Below are 19,514 nucleotides of genomic sequence, written 5' to 3' on the forward strand. Positions count from 1 at the left end.
CTGATATTGCTGCCTCCCAACTGTGGAGGTGCAGACACCATGGCTAGCACCCATTGACAGCGCTCCTCTCTGAGACTGTGTCCAATCCTCCTCATGCAACAGAATGGCCTCATGTCCGCAGAGACATAGCCCCATCAGGGTAGCTAGCCGTAGGACGTTGGACCATGGTGTCGAAGGTCCGGGTTCAAATCCGCATCACGCCACGAAGTTCACTAGCGATACGGTCCTAACTCCTTTTCGCCTCCACAGATGTTGACGGCAGGGTGCAAGGATGCTGCGCGGTTGCACACAGGAGCAGGGCTTGTCTGCACAAACCCATGTGGACTTTAGACATGGAGAGAGGTTGCCATAGGCCGGATTTTCCCGGACATACCGTATTTTTTGCTCCATAAGAAGCACCTTTTCCCTCCTAAAAAGTAAGGGGAAATGTGTGTGTGTCTTATGGAGCAAACGCAGGTGGGAGGCTCTTCTCAGCGCTCCCTTTAAAGAGTATTTTTTTTCTTGCATCCCCCCTCTAAAAACTAGGTGCGTCTTATGGTCAGGTGTGTCTTATGGAGCGAAAAATACGGTATCTGGAATACTGCAGTCGGAAGCAGCGTCCGGGTGGAAATCGCTAAAAAATGTCCGGGAAAATCTGGATATACGGCAAGCCATGTCAGCAGACAATTTACCTTAAAAATAGCTCCAAAACTTCATTATTTATTTATTTTTTGCGATTTTGCCAAAAAAGCTCAACACCTTTGGGCAAAACTCTGGCAAAAAACCACAAAACCCTCAACAACTTTTGTGATATATCAGCTTATCACACTATATGCCAACTCTAGGGGGATTTTACCCCGATATTTTAGATATCTTGGAAACATTAACAGGAAGCCTAAGGCACCGGGCTTTTAAGCAGAGGTTGGGCAGCCATCTGTCCTGGATGCTTTAGCTGAGATTCCTGCATTGCAGAGGGTTGGACTAGATGACCCTCGTGGGTCCCTTCCGACTCCACAATTCTATTATTCTTTCTCCCGGCCGGTAGGGGGCGTGCAGAGGATGACCCGCTGTGAACACGAGCGGCTGTACGCCAGCCAGCGAGGCGCTGCCTTCCCTGGGGCCCCCCACGTACCCGAGTGTGATGACCAGGGGAACTACAGGCCACTGCAATGCCACAGCAGCACCGGGTATTGCTGGTGCATGGATACAGATGGCAAGGAGATTCCCGGCAGCCGGGTGCCGCCGTCGACTTCCCGACCAACTTGCAGGGCTCCAGGTTAGTGCCTCACCTGCCCTTCGCTATGCTAAACTATCGGGGGAAAACAAGGGTGGGTGCTGTTCCTTTGGGGGTCTAGGATAGGGGTCAGCAAACTTTTTCAGTAGGGGGCTGGTCCACTGTCCCTCAGACCTTGTGGGGGGCTGGACTATATTTTTTGGGGGGGAAAGAAGAGCGAATTCCTATGCTCCACAAATAGCCCAGAGATGCATTTTAAATAAAAGGATACATTCTACTCATGTAAAAACACGCTGATTCCCGGACCGTCTTTGGGCCGGATTGAGAAGGCGATTGGCTGTTGGTTAAGGACAATTAAAAGTAATAGGGAAATTAAGAAATGTAGATTAAGTGATAAAGATTGAAAAATCTTCAGACGTGGTTGATGGAAGTCCAAAACGTTGTATAAGATAAGAAAATATGTTATATGATTGTTGGGAATGATATATTTTATATATAAAGGTAAAGGTAAAGGGACCCCTGACCATTAGGTACAGTCGTGACTGGCTCTGGGGTTGCGGTGCTCATCTCGCTTTATTGGCCGAGGGAGCCGGTGTACAGCTTCCGGGTCATGTGGCCAGCATGGCTAAGCCGCTTCTGGCGAACCAGAGCAGCGCACGGAAATGCCGTTTACCTTCCCGCCGTTTACCTTTCTTGTTCTTTAAGCAGTAAGGTAAAGGTAAAGGGACCCCTGACCATTAGGTCCAGTCGTGGCCGACTCTGGGGTTGCGGCGCTCATCTCGCTTTATTGGCCGAGGGAGCTGGCGTACAGCTTCTGGGTCATGACTAAACCGCTTCTGGCGGACCAGAGCAGTGCACGGAAATGCCGTTTACCTTCCCGCTGGAGCGGTACCTATTTATGTACTTGCCCTTTGATGTGCTTTTGAACTGCTAGGTTGGCAGGAGCAGGGACTGAACAATGGGAGCTCATCCCGTTGTGGGGATTCGAACCGCCGACCTTCTGATCGGCAAGTCCTAGGGTCTGTGGTTTAACCCACAGCGCCCCCTCTGTATATATATATATATATATATATATATATATATATAGCTTTCGAAAGCCGTCCATCAGCATTTAACTTGCAGTTTCAGCTTGGAGACACCTGGTTGAAACACCACCAAGTTAAATGTGAGCAGGGCAGAGGACTTCTTTTTCTTATTATTTATTAGTGACGTGTTAAATTTCTAGACTGCCCTTCATCCAGGGATCACAGGGCGATTTGCAATATAGAAACACAAAAGTAGGTATTGACCAGAGGAGGAATGACCGCTGGGTCATGATTCTGTAATATCTGCTAAGTTTTTGGTGCTGCCAGGTTTAAGATCTGCTGAATTTGAATGCAAGACTTCAGTGGCGATGGGGGTGGAGTCTGGGTTTTGGGAAGACCTGACCTTCCAGTATTTCTCTTTCTTTCCAGGTTTGCAAACCTTGGTGTGGGTCACTTAAAACTAGCATCTCTCAAACTTGGGTCTCCAACTGTTGTAGGACTATGATTCCCATCATCCCTGACCACTCGTCCTGCTAGCTAGCGATGATGGGAGTTGTAGTCCAACAACAGCCAGGGACCCAAGTTTGAGAAACACTGATTTGCACCCTCTTGGTTTTTTTGTTCGTCCTTCAGAGCCCACCCAGAGGCCGCAGACCATGTGTGAGCGCTGGAGGCAGAGCCTTCTAGAGCACTACGGGGGCAGCCCGAGGGGCGACCAGTACGTGCCCCAGTGCGACGCCCTGGGCGAATTCACCCCCTTGCAGTGCCACGGGAACAGCGGCTACTGCTGGTGTGTGGACGAGCATGGGCGCGAGGTCCAAGGGACGAGGTCGGAGCCTGGAGTTCCCCCCGCGTGTAAGTGCTGTGGCGTCAGAAGCAATTCTCTGCAAAGCCTTCAGGGGAGGCGGTTTGGCAGAACGCAGGCAGCAGAAGACACGGGGATGGGCATGGTGGAGCCAAGGACAGAAATCCTGTAAGGCTGGGGGAACTTTTTTTTCCAGCCAAGGTCCACATTCCCTTCTAGTCAACGTTATGGGGGCCACTTTTTTTTTTTTACTTACCATATTTTTCCATCTATAAGATGGCCCCATCTATAAGACGCCCCCTATTTTCGGGGACACAGATTTGAGAAAGTTGTGGGGGTGGGGAGAGATGTATCCATGTACAGTGGTACCTCTGGCTACGTACTTAATTTGTTCCGGAGGTCCGTTCTTAACCTGAAACTGTTCTTAACCTGAAGCACCACTTTAGCTAATTGGGCCTCCCCTCTGCTACTACGCCACCGGAGCACGATTTCTGTTCTCATCCTGTAACCCAAGGTACCACTGTATAAGATGCCCCCTAATTTTTGACATTATTTTTTAGGGGGGAAAGCTAGTCTTATACAGTGGTACCTCGGGTTACATACGCTTCAGGTTACATACACTTCAGGTTACAGACTCCGCTAACCGAGAAATAGTACCTTGGGTTAAGAACTTTGCTTCAGGATAAGAACAGAAATCGGGCGGTGGCAGCAGGAGGCCCCATTAGTTAAAGTGGTGCTTCAGGTTAAGAGCAGTTTCAGGTTAAGAACGGACCTCCGGAACGAATTAAGTACTTAACCCGAGGTACCACTGTACACGGAAAAATACGGTACTTACACACACACCAGTTTTATATCCCGCTTGATTGCGGAAAACTGCCAAGTCGTTTGCAAAAAAGAATGACACAGCGAGAATGTTAGTGAAAACCGTTGCGGCGTTAATTTCAAAAGAGCAATAGAATAAAAAACACGCCAGCATGCTAAGTATCTAGGCAGGCTTGTCCAAGCAGAAACGTTTTTAGCAGGTGCCAAAAGGAGTAAAAAGGTGTCAAGAGGCGGGGAGTTCCAGAGGGTATAACCGGTGATAATTTTAAAAAGCAGATAAGAGGCTGGGGAAAGTAGCAGGTAAGACTGGTATAGAAAAGACCCTCTTGCACCCTCCCAACCCTGAATCGGAAGAAAGGGGCAGGGGCTGTGCAGGGAAGACCCATCAAGCAATCTCGTAGGGTAGGCAGTAAGAACACACACAGTCCTTTGGGTACCATCTCTGAGCCATGTAACACCTTTTGCCTCTCCAACTGGGTGGCTCAGTTGGTTAGAGCGCGGTGCTGATAACACCAAGGTTGCAGGTTTGATCCCCGTATGGGACAACTACGTATTCCGGCATTAGAGGGGGTTGACCAGATGATCCTCAGGGTCCCTTCCAACTCTTCGATTCTCCCACAGGCCTGCCCAGCGTCGCCCCTCCGACTGTCCGTCCCTCTCCGCGCCCCGACGTCAGTCCGCCCTCGGCCGGGACGTTCCTGCTGTACGCCCAGGGCCAGCAAATTGGCTACCTGCCACTGAACGGCACCAGGCTTCATAAGGAGGCAGCGAAGACCCTGCTCTCCCTGCATGTAAAGTATTTTTCCTGGGGGGTGAGGGTGGGTGGGGGGCAAAGGAGGAATGGGTGGCTCTGGGGGTGGGAGGGCTGGCAAGGCCTCAGTTCAGACCACCTCTTCCCATGTCAAAAGACCACATGTGGGGAGCAGAGGCAGGCTAACCCCGACCCTGTGCGCAGCAATGCAGGATTCCCCAACCTCCCGCCCACATCTCTTGAGGTGGAAAAAATCTAGGATGCTGTGGTCAATGAACTTCCCGGCTGAGTGCAGATCTGCCTTCTGGTGGTTCCCTCACTGCGAGAAGCCAAGTTACAGGGAACCAGGCAGAGGGCCTTCTCGGTGGTGGCGCCCGCCCTGTGGAACACCCTTCCACCAGATGTCAAAGAGAAAAATAACTACCAAACTTTTAGAAGACATCTGAAGGCAGCCCTGTTCAGGGAAGCTTTTAATGTTTAATAGGTTATTGTATTTTAGTGTTTTGTTGGAAGCCGCCCAGAGTGGCTGGGGAAACCCAGCCAGATGGGCGGGGTATAAATAAAAATAAAATAATAATAATTAATAATAATAATAATAATAATAATAATAATAATAATATCTGAACCTGGGTCTCCTTGCTGCATTTGGAAGTATCATGATGTTGGAAGCCCAGGGACAGATTTAGGTTTGATGAGGCCCTAAGCTACTGAAGGTAATGGGGCCCTTTATATGTCCAGCTGTCCTTTGTCAACAACAAATTTTTGTGTGTATTGAATATATGCTATATGGTAATTGATGGACCTAATAGGTATCTCAAGCCTTTTGCACATGTTGCCATGCAACCAGTCCATGCAGAATTCAGGCACCTTATAGAGTCATACCTCATGTTACGTTTGCTTCAGGTTGAGCGTTTTCAGGTTGTGTCCCGCGGCGGCCCTCCACAACGGATCCCGTTCGCAACCAGAGGTACCACTGTATATAGAAATGAGCAAACCAGTGATATCTGAGGGAACAGGCTAGCAGGCGGGGCCCATGACTTACATCATAGGAGCCTACACAACACAAAACACTGTTGCTGTATGTAGGTTTTATTTTACTTGTTTTTTATCTTATATTTTGGAAATGTACATCCAGTTGTTTTTTCTCTTTAGATTTTTTTGGGGGCTGCAAGACACTGGGGCCCTAAGCTTTAGCTTGTTTTGTTGTTGTGGTTTAGTCGTTTAGTCGTGTCCGACTCCTCGTGACCCCCTGGACCAGAGTACACCAGGCACTTCTGTCTTCCACTGCCTCCCGCAGTTTGGTCAAACTTATGCTGGTGGCTTCGAGAACACTGTCCCACCATCTCGTCCTCTGTCGCCCCCTTCTCCTTGTGCCCTCCATCTTTCCCAACATCAGGGTCTTTTCCAGGGAGTCTTCTCTTCTCATGAGGTGGCCAAAGTATTGGAGCCTCAGCTTCACGATCTGTCCTTCCAGTGAGCACTCAGGGCTGATTTCCTTCAGAATGGATAGGTTTGATCTTCTTGCAGTCCATGGGACTCTCAAGAGTCTCCTCCAGCACCATAATTCAAAAGCATCAATTCTTCGGCGATCAGCCTTCTTGATGGTCCAGCTCTCACTTCCATACATCTCTACTGGGAAAGCCATAGATTTACAATACGGACATTCGAAGGCAAGGTGGTGTCTCTACTTTTTAAGATGCTGTCTAGGTTTGTCATTTAGCTTGTTTAGCTTATATGTAAATTCGGCACTGTAGAAGCCAGATATGTTTTGAAACAGAATGGCCTCATGTCCGCAGCGACGTAGCCACATCAGGGTAGCTAGCTGTAGGACGTTGGACCATGGTGTCGAAGGCCCAGGTTCAAATCCGCATCACACCACAAAGTTCACTAGCAATACGGCCCTAACTCCTTTTCGCCTCCACAGATGTTGACGGCAGGGTGCAAGGATGCTGCGTGGTTGCACACAGAACATGCACAAACCCACGTGGTCTTTAGACATGGAAAGAGGTTGTCTAAAATACTAGGGGTGCCAAAAGTCTGGAATTTCCCAGACATATCTAGAATACTGCAGTTGGAAGCAGCATCCGGGCGGAAATTGCCAAAAAATGCCCGAGAAAATCTGGATCTGGATATATGGCAAGCCATGTCAGCAGTCTCCTGACAATTTACCTTAAAAATAGCTCCAAAACTTTATTATTAATTTTTGCAATTTTGCCAAAAAAGCTCAACACCTTTGGGCAAAACTTTGCCAAAAACCCCCAAAACCCTCAACAACTTTTGTGATATATCAGCTTATCACACTATATGCCAACTCTAGTGGGATTGTACCCTGATATTTCAGATATCTTGGAGACATCATTAACAGGAAGCCTAAGGCGCCTAGCTATGCCTCATATCTTTTATCCCCCCTGTTAACGGAGAAATCTGAAGGCTCCCTCGGACAAAAAACAAGGACACCAGACAGGAATACCAGAGCAAAACAGCAGCCAGTAGGCTTGGTCTTTATTGAAGACTGTCGCGACAGGACTCCCACCTGCCACAAGGTGGAACAAGATGGAAGCCCCGAACAAAAGAGAGCCCAAACTTTTATTAGCTGCTGATCCCCATGTTACACACACACACCCCAAACTACATCACTAATACATCATGGTTACATCATGAAAGGGGAGGTCTGGTGGCAGTAATCTGAGCATCCTGGACCCTGCCCCATGGTTCCCCTTGCCCTCCACCAAACACCCATCAAGTGGAACAAAAAAGATATTTACATTTCCCTATTTCCCACCCTTTTGTCTTCATCTGGGTTTGTTATTTCTGGAATGGCTACCTGTCTGGCCCTCAGGTATCAGGATGCCAGGCAATATCACTCGGGCAGAGGGGCTGCTGAGTAGCTGAGCTCACACGTCTATATGAATTTCTGAAGTTTTCCCAGTGAGCCAGTACATAGATACATTTATCAGTGAATGCTTACATTTGGTATCGTGCAGCAGAGGCCCTTTGAATAGATAGGAAGAAACTGTGATGAAGTGTTTGTGGGGACAAATCACAAAAGTCACAAAAGCGATTGTGCTGGTTTTGGTAGTGGGCTGCATGCACATGATATCTGCTGGAGGGGCAACCCCCCAACCTATACATAAATTCCTGCAACACCCCCCAATATGTTTCACAACTTAAACCCTTTTTGAGTACATGCCCTTGAAAGCTGTTAAAATGAAGAAAATAGAGACAGAGAGATTTCACAGTGAAAGTTGTCTCACTGACACACAGCGTTCAAAATTGGGTTCTGGTCCCACCATGGGAAAAGGTCTGGGATCCATTTCCCCTTCCTTCCACAAACCTTCCTGTGCCTTTAAATACTGCTCTGAAGAATCCCACTCAGAGACTATTCCTCTCAAACGGTTAATATTATTTGCCCAGATTTTTAAGGAGCTCCCAGCCAAGAAGTGTTGGCAAACAAAGCTTCCAGGAAGCTATGGGGGGGTGGTTTGTTTTCACCGAAAGGCCGCTGTCCTCCAGACCACCTCTTCATGGTCAGAGAGAGAGCACTTAAACGTGAAATAAAACAAAACCCCAGCCCAGTGGGGAATCGAGCAAATTCGCAGAAAATTAAAACAGGCAGAGAGAGAGAGAGAGCAGGACCTCCAGTGTTTCCGCAGGGAAGAATATCACCAGTTGAGCAAAATTTTTCCCGAAGATGCAGCTCTCTGGAGATCGTGGACTCATTTAAACACTTTTCTTGCTCTCAAACAGAAAGTTAACAAAGAAACTGTGTATGTGTGTGTTGAGGGAGGACAGAATACACGGAATTGATTGGTAAAAGGTGCTGATATTTTTGGAGTTATTTGCAGGGCCGAGCCAGGACATTTTGGCGCCTGAGAAAGGATACCCAAAGTGCTCCATTGGGGCCATAGCTGTCGACGTTTCCCCTTTTTTAAAGGGAAATTCCCTTATTCTGAATAGGATTCCTCACGAGAAAAGGGAAAAGTTGACAGCTATGATTGGAGCATCTGGTTGGGCACTGTGGGATCGGGACGCTGGATTAGAAGAGTCACTGGCCTGATCCTGTGGCAGGGCTCTTTCCAGGGTGCTCCCCCCTGCCCCCAAACAAACAAAACGCAGCAGGGAGCGGACAGACACAGGCTATCCAAAAATAATTAAGCAAGTGCATTTATCATGCATTAGTGACATTCAGAAGCTTTGGGCCAAAGTTCATAAAATCATGCACGAAGGTGGATAGAGAAAAGCCCCCCCCCCCATCTCTCATAATGCGAGAACTTGCAGACATGTAATGAAGCTGAATGTAGGAAGAATGTAGGTGCATGCTCTGGTTATCTCCCGCTTGGACTACTGCAATGCGCTCTACGTGGGGCTACCTTTGAAGGTGACCCGGAAACTGCAACTAATCCAGAACGCGGCAGCTAGACTGGCGACTGGGAGCGGCCGCCGAGACCACATAACACCCGTCTTGAAAGACCTACATTGGCTCCCAGTACGTTTCCGAGCACAATTCAAAGTGTTGGTGCTGACCTCTACAGCCCTAAACGGCCTCGGTCCAGTAGACCTGAAGGAGTGTCTCCACCCCCATCATTCTGCCCGGACACTGAGGTCCAGCGCTGAGGGCCTTCTGGTGGTTCCCTCCCTGTGAGAAGCCAAGTTACAGGGAACCAGGAAGAGGGCCTTCTCGGTAGTGGCGCCCGCCCTGTGGGACACCCTCCCACCAGATGTCAAAGAGAAAAACAACTACCAGATTTATAGAAGACATCTGAAGGCAGCCCTGTTTAGGGAAGCTTTTAATGTTTAACAGACTACTGTATTTTAATACTTTGTAGGAAGCCACCCAGAGTGGCTGGGGAAACCCAGCCAGATGGGCGGGGTATAAATAATAAATTATTATTATTACAGTGGTACCTTGGGTTAAGTACTTAATTTGTTCCTGAGGTCAGTTCTTAACCTGAAACTGTTCTTAACCTGAAGTACCACTTTAGTTAATGGGGTCTCCCACTGCCACTGCGCCGCCAGAGCACAATTTCTGTTCTCATCCTGAAGCAACGTTCTTAACCTGAGGTAATATTTCTGGGTTAGCGGAGTCTGTAACCTGAGGTACCACTGTATTATTATTATTATTATTATTATTATTATTATTATTATTCAGGACAGATAAAAGGAAGTCATCCTTCACATAGCGCAGAGTTAAACTGTGGAACTCCCTCCCACAAGGCAAATTCATGGGGGAGAGGACTATCACGGCTACTAGCCCTCTGCTCTTCCTCTGCAGTTGGAGGCAGAGATGATTCTGAATCCCCGTTGCTGGAATCCACAGGAGGCTCTTGTACTCAGGTCCTGCGTGTTGGTTTCCAAAAGGCTGGACTAGGTGGGCTACTGGCCTGATCCAGCAGCCTCTTCTTATGTCTGAGGCAAACACCTGAATCTGTTGAATGCCCAGTTGAAATACATATTCAGGGTGCATGAAATTTATTACGGTCAGAGACCAGCTTGAGGAACACAAATGGAACTACAATCCCAATAGCAAAACAAACATTTAAAACAATATACAACAACGGATTTTTAAAAGTGCAATAAGCATATAAACACATAAAAACTTTAAAATAGACTACCTTAGAGAAATGATCCAACGTCGCCCATGGATCCGGGTTTGGGAATTTTCTTAACAAACTAGAATGAATCGGGGGGTGGTCTGCGCCTACAGATCTGTGCGCAGAATCTGGCGACAATCCGGGTCGTCTTGTGGTCTTTGCCTAACAGGAGAAGATCAAATTTTTGCCTTACCGGGAGGTCAGCAAGCCTCACCGGCAGGGGGTCAATGGTTTCTCTACAAAGGGACATCTAAAAAATATGTGTTCAGGGCTTCCTATATCCCCCAATGGACAGGCGCAAATTCTCTGGTCATATGGGACTTTTTTAAAGGATCCTTCCAAGACCGGCGAGGGTGGAGCCGAGCTTCTGGCAAGTGTGAAAGCCCTTCTTGCATTTTTGGATACAAGAAAAAAGAGAGATGCTGCTGGTGCAGCTATATCTCTCTCGATTTCTACAATTTTGTAGTCAGGGCGCCTTAAGCAGCCCTGTTGTCGCTCGGTGTCTATAATTCTTTGCCTAACTATTGCTTTTGCTTGGCCCAAGCCCAGACTTAGAAGGACTTGAGGGGCAAAACCCAGTTTCTGAAGAGTGTTCATATTCAGGGTTTTTCGCATTGGCTGCTAAATTAAACCAGTGCAGTCAGTTATTGACAACTCATCTAGCAAGCAGGTGGTTCCTTGTAAGTGCCAGAAGCAGGAAATAGCGACCGGATTTATTGGATTTCTTGGAAGCTGATAATAGCCTTGCCTCAATGTCTGGCTGTTCCTCTGTGTGTATATGTCCCCTCTAGGGTTCCATCGTGGTGGGGATTGACTATGACTGCAGGGAGAAGATGATGTACTGGACGGATGTTGCTGGAAGGACCATAAGCCGGGCGAGTCTGGAACAAGGGGCAGAACCAGAGACGATTATCCAATCGGGTATGTGAAATTTCTTGTTCTTTAAGCAGTAAGGTAAAGGTAAAGGGACCCCTGACCATTAGGTCCAGTCGTGACCGACACTGGGGTTGCGGCGCTCATCTCGCTTTATTGGCCGAGGGAGCTGGCGTACAGCTTCCGGGTCATGACTAAACTGCTTCTGGCAGACCAGAGCAGCGCACGGAAATGCCGTTTACCTTCCCGCCGGAGCGGTACCTATTTATCTACTTGCACTTTGAGGTGCTTTCGAACTGCTAGGTTGGCAGGAGCAGGGACCGAGCAACAGGAGCTCATCCCGTCGCGGGGATTTGAACCGCCGACCTTCTGATCTGCAAGTCCTAGGCTCTTTGGTTTAGACCACAGCACCACCCTTTTTAAGCAGTACGTCGTGGAAAATTTAATATAAAGTGATTTAAATAGATTTTTTTTTTTAAAAATTAAATTATATTGCTGTTGCTACTGATAACTTGAATGGAAATGTAGTTTTACCTTATGAGTGTTCCTTTTTTCATTTGACTTTTCGAAACTCCTGCCATGAAAGACAAACTTGAATCGGGTATGTGGCTCGCTTCCTCTGGGTTCCCAGTCCACGTTGGAGGTTGTGAAATACCGCCCCCACCCCTGCTCATATTTGCAAAGTCAGGAAACTTCCCCTAAAAGGGAAACTTGGCAGATTTTTGCTCCGAAGGAGTCTGCAAATCTCCAGGGATTGTTCTGGAGGAAGCAGGTTAAGTGCAGGACGCACCTATCACATGCAATGCCCAGGGCAGGTGGGTGGGTTGGGCAGAATAGGTATTTTGCAGCAGTTGGAGGTGTGCTTTGTAAATGCCAGGCTGCATTTCTGAAATGTTCATTGAGGGGCACCAAGAGGCAGGGAGGACTTCGAGGTGTGCCAGACTATCGGGCTTCGGAAATCTGGTAAGGCTGGATCATCAGTTTTGTTGAATTAGCTAAGCTGAACAGTCTTAACTGGATGTTGAATAAATGTGCAATTAATGATAATCTGGTGAACTGGGTTCGCTTCCTCGCTCCTCTACATGCAGCTGCTGGGTGACCTTGGGCCAGTCACACTTCTCTGAAGTCTCTCAGCCCCACTCACCTCAGAGTGTTTGTTGTGGGGCAGGAAGGGAAAGGAGATTGTTAGCTACTATGAGACTCATTCGGGTAGTGATAAAGCGGGATATCAAATCCAAACTCTTCTAATTGTGACTGTTTTGAATTGCATTGCGCAATTCCTTATTGGATTGTGCAAACCGCTCTTGTGCATAATGCTTTTTATTGGTTTTCTCACTTCCCAGAAACCTGGAAGTGGCATGATGAACAGAATAGCAGGGAACATGCAGGCTGTACCCCTTTCTTAAAACTTCGAGGTCAGGGAATCCTTGAGCCTCCATCAAAGTCTTTTTCTGGACTTCTCCTCCCTCAGGGCTGATGAGTCCAGAAGGCCTCGCCATCGACCACCTCCGAAGGACCATGTTTTGGACAGACAGCGGCTTGGACAAAATTGAGAGTGCCCGGCTGGACGGCACAGAGCGCCGCGTCCTCTTCGCCACAGACCTCGTCAACCCTCGTGCCATCGCGGTGGATCCCATTCACGGGTGAGTGGCAGGCCCCACAGAGAAGCAGAAGGGAAATTTCTGAAGTCGTTCTGTGACAATGACACAGTCTGAAGAGCATCTCCTTCTGCCGTCTTTGCATCGATTGCAAAACAACGCGAATGAACCAGGGTTTGTGCGGGTTTTAGGCTGCAATTTTATACCTACTTATTTGAGAGTAACAACGCTGAACTTACCATATTTTTCCGTGTATAGGACGATGCTTTTTGCTAAAAAAAATAGGCAAAAATTGGGTGTCGTCTTATACACGGATAGGGACGCGGGTGGCGCTGTGGTCTAAACCACATAGCCTAGGACTTGCCAATCAGAAGGTCGGCGGTTCGAATCCCCGTGACGGGGTGAGCTCCCATCGCTCGGTCCCTGCTCCTGCCAACCTAGCAGTTTGAAAGCACACCTGTGCAAGTAGATAAATAGGTACCGCTCTGGCAGGAAGGTAAACAGCGTTTCCGTGCGCTGCTCTGGTTCGCCAGAAGCGGCTTAGTCATGCTGGCTACATGACCCGGAAGCTGTATGCAGGCTCCCTTGGCCAGTAAAGTGAGATGAGCGCTGCAACCCCAGAGTCGTCCGCGACTGGACCTAATGGTCAGGGGTCCCTTTACCTTTTACCTTATACACAGATAGTGAATGCAGAGGGGGGACGTGCGATGAATGGCAGTAGCAAGCAGGAGATTGGCAGTGGCGATTGGACGGGTGATTGGTGGCTGTGGCAAGGCCTGCTGGCGACTGGCTGTGGCGAGGCGGGCAGGCAACTGGCAGCTGCGGAAAGTGGGCAGGTGGGCTATTGGTGGTGGCAAGCGGGCAGACGATTGGCAGCTGCGGCGAGGTATGCGATCGGCAGTGGCTGTGCCAAGCGATCGGCAGTGGTGAGCAGGCAGGTGAGCGATTGGCGGAAGTGACCTTCCCCACCCACCCCAAAAAGCTAAACAACTTAATTTCGTAATTTGGGGTTAAAAAAATATGGGCCGTTTTATACATGAGGGCGTCTTATACATGGAAAAATACAGTACATCTTCAATTTTAAAAAAGTAAAAAGAAAAGGGAAAGTAAACAAGGAGATGGAGCAACCTCTCTATCATAGAATCATAGAGTTGGAAGGGACCTCGAGAGTCTAGTCCAACCCGCTGCAATGCAGGAATCCTGTCCACAGCTGTCCCTGGGTGGGTTTGAATGACTTCTGGGTAACAGCCAGACACATTGGCCCATTGCGCCACATCATCACTGAGCACACATGCACAGGGTTGTACAGGTAATAATTTTGAAGGGCAATCTCATTATTTTATTACCCGTTCACAACCCTGTAGGGTGGACCAGTACAGTGGTGCCTCGCAAGACGAAAAGAATCCGTTCCACGAGTCTCTTCGTCTTGCGGTTTTTTTTGCCTTGCGAAGCAAGCCCATTAGCGGTTTAGGGGATTAGCGCTATTAGCGGCTTAGCGGGCTTAGCGGATCAGCTGATAAGCGGCTTAGTGGCTTAACGGATCAGCTGTTAAGCGGCTTAGCGGATCAGCTGATAAGCGGCTTAGTGGCTTAACGGATCAGCTGTTAAGCGGCTTAGCGGATCAGCTGATAAGCGGCTTAGTGGCTTAACGGATCAGCTGTTAAGCGGCTTAGCGGCTTGGGGAAAAGGGGGGGGGGAGGAAAAAAACCCCGCAGGAACTCGCAAGACATTTTTGTCTTGCGAAGCAAGCCCATAGGAAATTCGTTTTGCGAAGCACCTCCAAAACGGAAAACCCTTTCGTCTAGCGGGTTTTCCGTCTTGCGAGGCATTCGTCTTGCGGGGCACCACTGTATTGTCATTATCCCCATCTTACTTGCAATTGGAGAGCCGAGGCTACAGGCAGAGGAGAGATCCAGCCAGGGGGCTTTTCAGTGTTTCGTCCCTTAGCTATAGCAGCTCCAGCACTGTCAGTTTCACTCTGATGCCTATTCAGACTGCTTATATTAGCAAGATTCAAACCACCCACCTTCTCATCAGCAAGCCCAAGAGGCTCGGTGGTTTAGACCACAGCACCACCCACTGAACTCCCATTGCTCTGTCCCAGCTCCTGCCAACCTAGCAGTTTGAAAGCACACCAGTGCAAGTAGAGAAATAGATACCGCTGTGGAGGGAAGGTAAACAGCGTTTCCGTGCACTCTGGTTTCCGTCACACAGTCTCCTGTTGCGCCAGAAGCGGTTTAGTCCTGCTGGCCACACGACCTGGAAAGCTGTCTGTGGAAAATGCCGGCTCCCTCGGCCTGAAAAGCGAGATGAGCGCCGCAACCCCAGAGTCACCTTTGACTGGACTTAACCGTCCCAGGGTCCTTTAACTTTACCTTTTTTTACCTTAAAAAAAATGTTCCCGTCGTTATTTGTTTCCCCCCTTTTTCTGTTACAACTGTAAAAAAGCAAAACAAAAGTCAGATGCCAAGACCAGCACTCTAACCAGCAGGTATTAATCCCCAGAGGTTTGGCAACACAACAACAAAAAGCATTTTTGCCTTCTTTCCAAAAGCTCAAAGGGAGTCAGCCAGTGGTGTAGATCTCAGGAATTCCTCAAGTGCAAGAGGTGCTCACAGAAGCTTTCCCAGGCACTCACAGAGTCATAGAAACAGAGTTGGAAGGGACCGCCAGAGGTCATTCAGCCCAACCCCCCTGCAATGCAGGAAACTTCATTGTAATTTGTGGAAGAAGCTTTTCTGTTGAAGCCAATAAAATAATTACAGTGTAGGTTTGGTTCTGGTATGTGTGTGCCTGTTTCATGTCCATGACAGCTGCTGACCCCTACCTGGGAAGAGGTGATGAAGGAACTTCCCGAAATAATGGGAGTAGCCAGCACACGAATCTCGGGTCTCACCTTGTTTGTGTAACCACTTTGATGCACAGCCAACCGTAGTTGCTCTTGGCATCTCCCTCCAGGAATCTGTACTGGACGGACTGGAACCGCGAAGCGCCCAAAATCGAGACGTCCACTGTGACTGGGGAACACAGGCGGATTTTGGTCAACCAAGACATTGGGCTGCCCAACGGCTTGACCTTCGACCCCTTCTCCAAACTGATTTGCTGGGCAGATGCAGGTAAGGGGCATTTCACGGAGAGAAATGGAGGGGGTCAGGAATCACAATCGGGCTTTTAAGGACCCAACAGTCAAGATCAACCACATTCAGGGCTGCACTTAATGTTAACGTAATTGGGTTGCCTGCATACAGAACCTCATTTATTTCCTTGAAACCTGTGTGTATAAACCTTGACTATAAAGGTTGAGAGTGTGCTCTTAAAAACCAGAAAGGATCTGACTGTGCTGCGTATTTTATTTATTTTATTCCCTTGCATTTATACCCCATTTCCCTCCATTATGGAAGCCAGATTGCGTCCAGGCGCTAACCCACTCAAAACATTGACCAGACCTGGAGCTGCTTAGCTCAGCAAGGTGGTGGCTTTGTGAACCTTCAGACCAGCTTTCCTCAACCTCGGCCCTCCAGATGTTTTGAGACTACAATTCCCAGCATCCCTGACCACTGGTCCTGCTAGCTAGGGATCATGGGAGTTGTAGGCCAAAAACATCTGGAGGGCCGAGGTTGAGGAAGCCTGCTTCAGACCATAACCCGGGACACACAAAGGTGATGTGCAGGCGTTAGGAAAATGGTATTTCAGGAACGCTTCTCTCCTGTTACAGATCACCTAACTAAAGACACCTCCCTCCCCTTCCCATAAGCATTCTGGTGTTTCCTGCCCACAGATCGTCTTTTTAGGCTAATGCTCCACTCACAATGTGCCCCCCCCCAAAAAGGGATGCCCAAGTCAGTCCTTCACTTAAGGTCAGCCCAATTCTGCAACCCGAATCATCTACCGTATTGGCCCGAATATAAGCCGCACCCAAATATAAGCTGCAGCTTTAAAATTGGAGGTGGGGGAAAAGACAAAATACCCGAATATAAGCCACTTCATTCCTCGCTGCTCCTGGCTGCATACTGGTGGCGGGGGGGGGGGGGGAGAGACGTGGTGCGTGTTTCCCCTTCCTTGCTCTCTCCCTTCCCAGCCTTGGGGGAAGAGGACAGGGGGCTACGCGCAGGGCGGGCACCGGTTTGCCACGCTCCTGGCGCTGTTTGCCCTGCGCTCCTGGCTGCATACTGTAAGGTCGCGAATATAAGCCGCACTTTCACTTTTTACATTCCGAAAAAAGTGCGGCTTATATTCAGGCTAATACGGGATTTGCAATTATGGACCTGAGCAAGGAAGAGAATGCCCCCAATTTAACTCTCCCTCTTTTTGGTTTGGAAAAAGGAACCAAGAAGCTGGAATGCGCACTGCCTAACGGGACGGGGCGTCGCGTCATCCAGAACCACCTCAACTATCCCTTCAGCATCGTGAGCTATGCCAATCACTTCTACCACACGGACTGGAGAAGGTAGGTCCCAAAGGCTGGGAGAAAAGCCTTTTTCAACATAAAGCTGATTCCAACTTAAGTGACCTGCAAGTTTGGGTTGATGTTCTTCTCGCACTATGAAGGTACCCACACACTTGGCCCAACCATTCCAGATGTGAAAAAGTCACTACACGGGAGTTTGTCGTCTCCTGCATTGCACAGGAAAAGTGTCTTGGGAAGAACTGTAGAATCAGGCCTCAAAAAATGGCTCACCCGCTGGTGTTTGGGGAACCTGGGCCAGTTGAGGGGGTCAGACTTAACACCGACCACTCACAACATTTTAAAGGAGTCTTGCATTAGCTGGCGTCATTTTTCATCATTGTGCCTCTTAATCTGTTGAATTTTCACACTTTGGCATAGGCCAGCTAGCCACTGCTCTTGAAGGAATGATGTTGCCCTGGATGAAAACCATTTTCCCTCCCCAATTTTCTGCTCAGGGATGGCGTCATAGCTGTGAACAAAGACAGTGGTGCTTTTACAGGTGAATATCTTCCAGAACAGCGAACACATCTCTATGGAATAACAGCCGTTCACCCATACTGCCCAGGAGGTAAGATCTGGGGTTTTGCCAGAAATGTATGTTGCTTAACCACAAGCATTTTCTGCTCCCTGGGAAAATTCTTCTTCTTTTTAGTGATTTTTCTCAGGGCTGTTGCAAAACTATACTTGCTGCTGACATCACAGTGCAGTAGAACAGGAAACAGCCATGGCAAATGAAACATCCCTGCAGAATTCTTGTCTCTGTCTGTCTATCGGGACTGAGGGCAATTTACCTCTAAAATGGTAAAGGGACCCCTGACCATTACGTCCAGTCGTGACAGACTCTGGTTTTGCGGCGCTCATCTTGCTTTATTGGCCGAGGGAGCCGGCGTACAGCTTCCGGGCCATGTGGCCAGCATGACTAAGCCGCTTCTGGCGAACCAGAGCAGCGCACGGAAACGCTGTTTACCTTCCTGCCAGAGTGGTACCTATTTATCTACTTGCACAGGTGTGCTTTCAAACTGCTAGGTTGGCAGGAGCAGGGACCGAGCAACGGGAGCTCACCCTGTGGCGGGAATTAGAACCGCCGACCTTCTGATTGGCAAATCCTAGGCTCTGTGGTTTAACCCACAGCACCACCCACGTCCTCTACATCTGATTAATTCCTAGCAGATCTGCACTGTGGGATTCCTAGCAGAAATGTGCTGTGAACTCAGGACATCGATAGGATTCCTGACTGGGCAGTGAGTGAAAAGGAAGATCCAGCTAAAAACTAAAACGGTGCCAAAACTGGGGCCTTGCAACAAGTTATAAAAACCCTGCAAGGGCAGGATGTTTTTCGCAGAACCTTCTGGCCTCCTCAGAAGTGCGTTAACTTATGTCTTTTTATTCGGAAGAAAAGATGGTTTTTTGGCCATCAGAGAGGCATATCACCACCTATGAACTCCACACACACACAGCTGGGAGGGACAGGAAGGAATTTGCATCTTCTTTACCTTAAGAACTGTCTTCCTTCAAATTAACCCTTGCTGCTTCTCTTTTTGCAGGAAGAAAATAAGCTACTGGTACTTGGGGCAGAAGAAAGGGCCGGGGAGTGGGGGGAAAGAGTTCCATTGTGGCAGCTGGAAGGAGACTCCCACTGAGAAGATATTATTGTACAGAGTGCAAAAGACCCCTCTCCCAACTACATGAAGACAACCAGCAATATGTACTGAAGGGAATTAAGCGGTTTAACTTAGAGCAAAATTATCCAGTATTTTTTAAGTTATACCTCAAATCTTTTTACTACTGTATTTTTTTTTTAAATGAAAACTTTTTTTTTATGTATTGCCAACATGAAATGGTGCTATACCCCTTTGCTGATGGGAGCAACTTTGGAAAAAAATAATAATTATGAACATATACATTTATCCTTACTCTATTGTTATTTTATTAGAAAACACAAGAGACTCTCTGCTTTTAAACGGGTGGCGTGGCAGCAATCTGTATAGGGACTCTATCTGTATGTACGGGAATGGCTTCTGCAAAAGTGCCTTAAGAAGTCCATGTTGTTTTTTAAAAAAGCTCTGGTTGTATGAGAAAGGTGGAAGTAGTTTAGGAGCCATGCAAAGGGTATTTTGCAAAATCCAATGCCCACGTCCGCCTCTCGCCTCTTCTGACTGTTTTTAGTATTTATATGAGAATATGCTAGAATGAACTGGCTCAAATCTACCCTCCCCACCCCCCCAGGGCTCTGCGCAAGTGAGGTGTATGTGCCAACACCTGACTGAAACTTCTGGTCTTTTCTAGGCTACTCCATGAATTTAATAATAATAAAAATAATAAATTTTCTAAGGCAGTTTCAAGGCTTTTTGTTTTTGACACGACTACCGGGAACTTCTGCTCACAGCAC

General features: G+C 48.2%; 1 protein-coding gene and 1 long non-coding RNA gene across 2 annotated transcripts in view; one reads left to right on the plus strand and one right to left on the minus strand.

Moving 5' to 3' along the window:
• NID2 (nidogen 2) overlaps positions 1–19,456 on the plus strand; it is a 75,317-nt gene extending 55,861 nt beyond the window's left edge. The window contains exons 13-21 of the mRNA XM_081007259.1: positions 1,025–1,255; positions 2,872–3,093; positions 4,487–4,656; positions 10,999–11,128; positions 12,552–12,723; positions 15,637–15,794; positions 17,002–17,125; positions 17,581–17,693; positions 18,670–19,456. Coding sequence (XP_080863385.1) covers positions 1,025–1,255; positions 2,872–3,093; positions 4,487–4,656; positions 10,999–11,128; positions 12,552–12,723; positions 15,637–15,794; positions 17,002–17,125; positions 17,581–17,693; positions 18,670–18,680 — 1,331 coding nt within the window. The 3' untranslated portion in view covers positions 18,681–19,456. The remainder of the gene's footprint in view (positions 1–1,024; positions 1,256–2,871; positions 3,094–4,486; positions 4,657–10,998; positions 11,129–12,551; positions 12,724–15,636; positions 15,795–17,001; positions 17,126–17,580; positions 17,694–18,669) is intronic.
• Positions 1–19,514, minus strand: part of LOC308470678 — a 283,172-nt gene that overhangs the window by 226,977 nt on the left and 36,681 nt on the right. The gene's annotated exons all lie outside the window — the stretch shown is intronic.

This window comes from Podarcis pityusensis (genome assembly GCF_964106645.2).
Source record: "Podarcis pityusensis genome assembly, chromosome: 1".
Lineage (NCBI taxonomy): Eukaryota > Metazoa > Chordata > Lepidosauria > Squamata > Lacertidae > Podarcis > Podarcis pityusensis.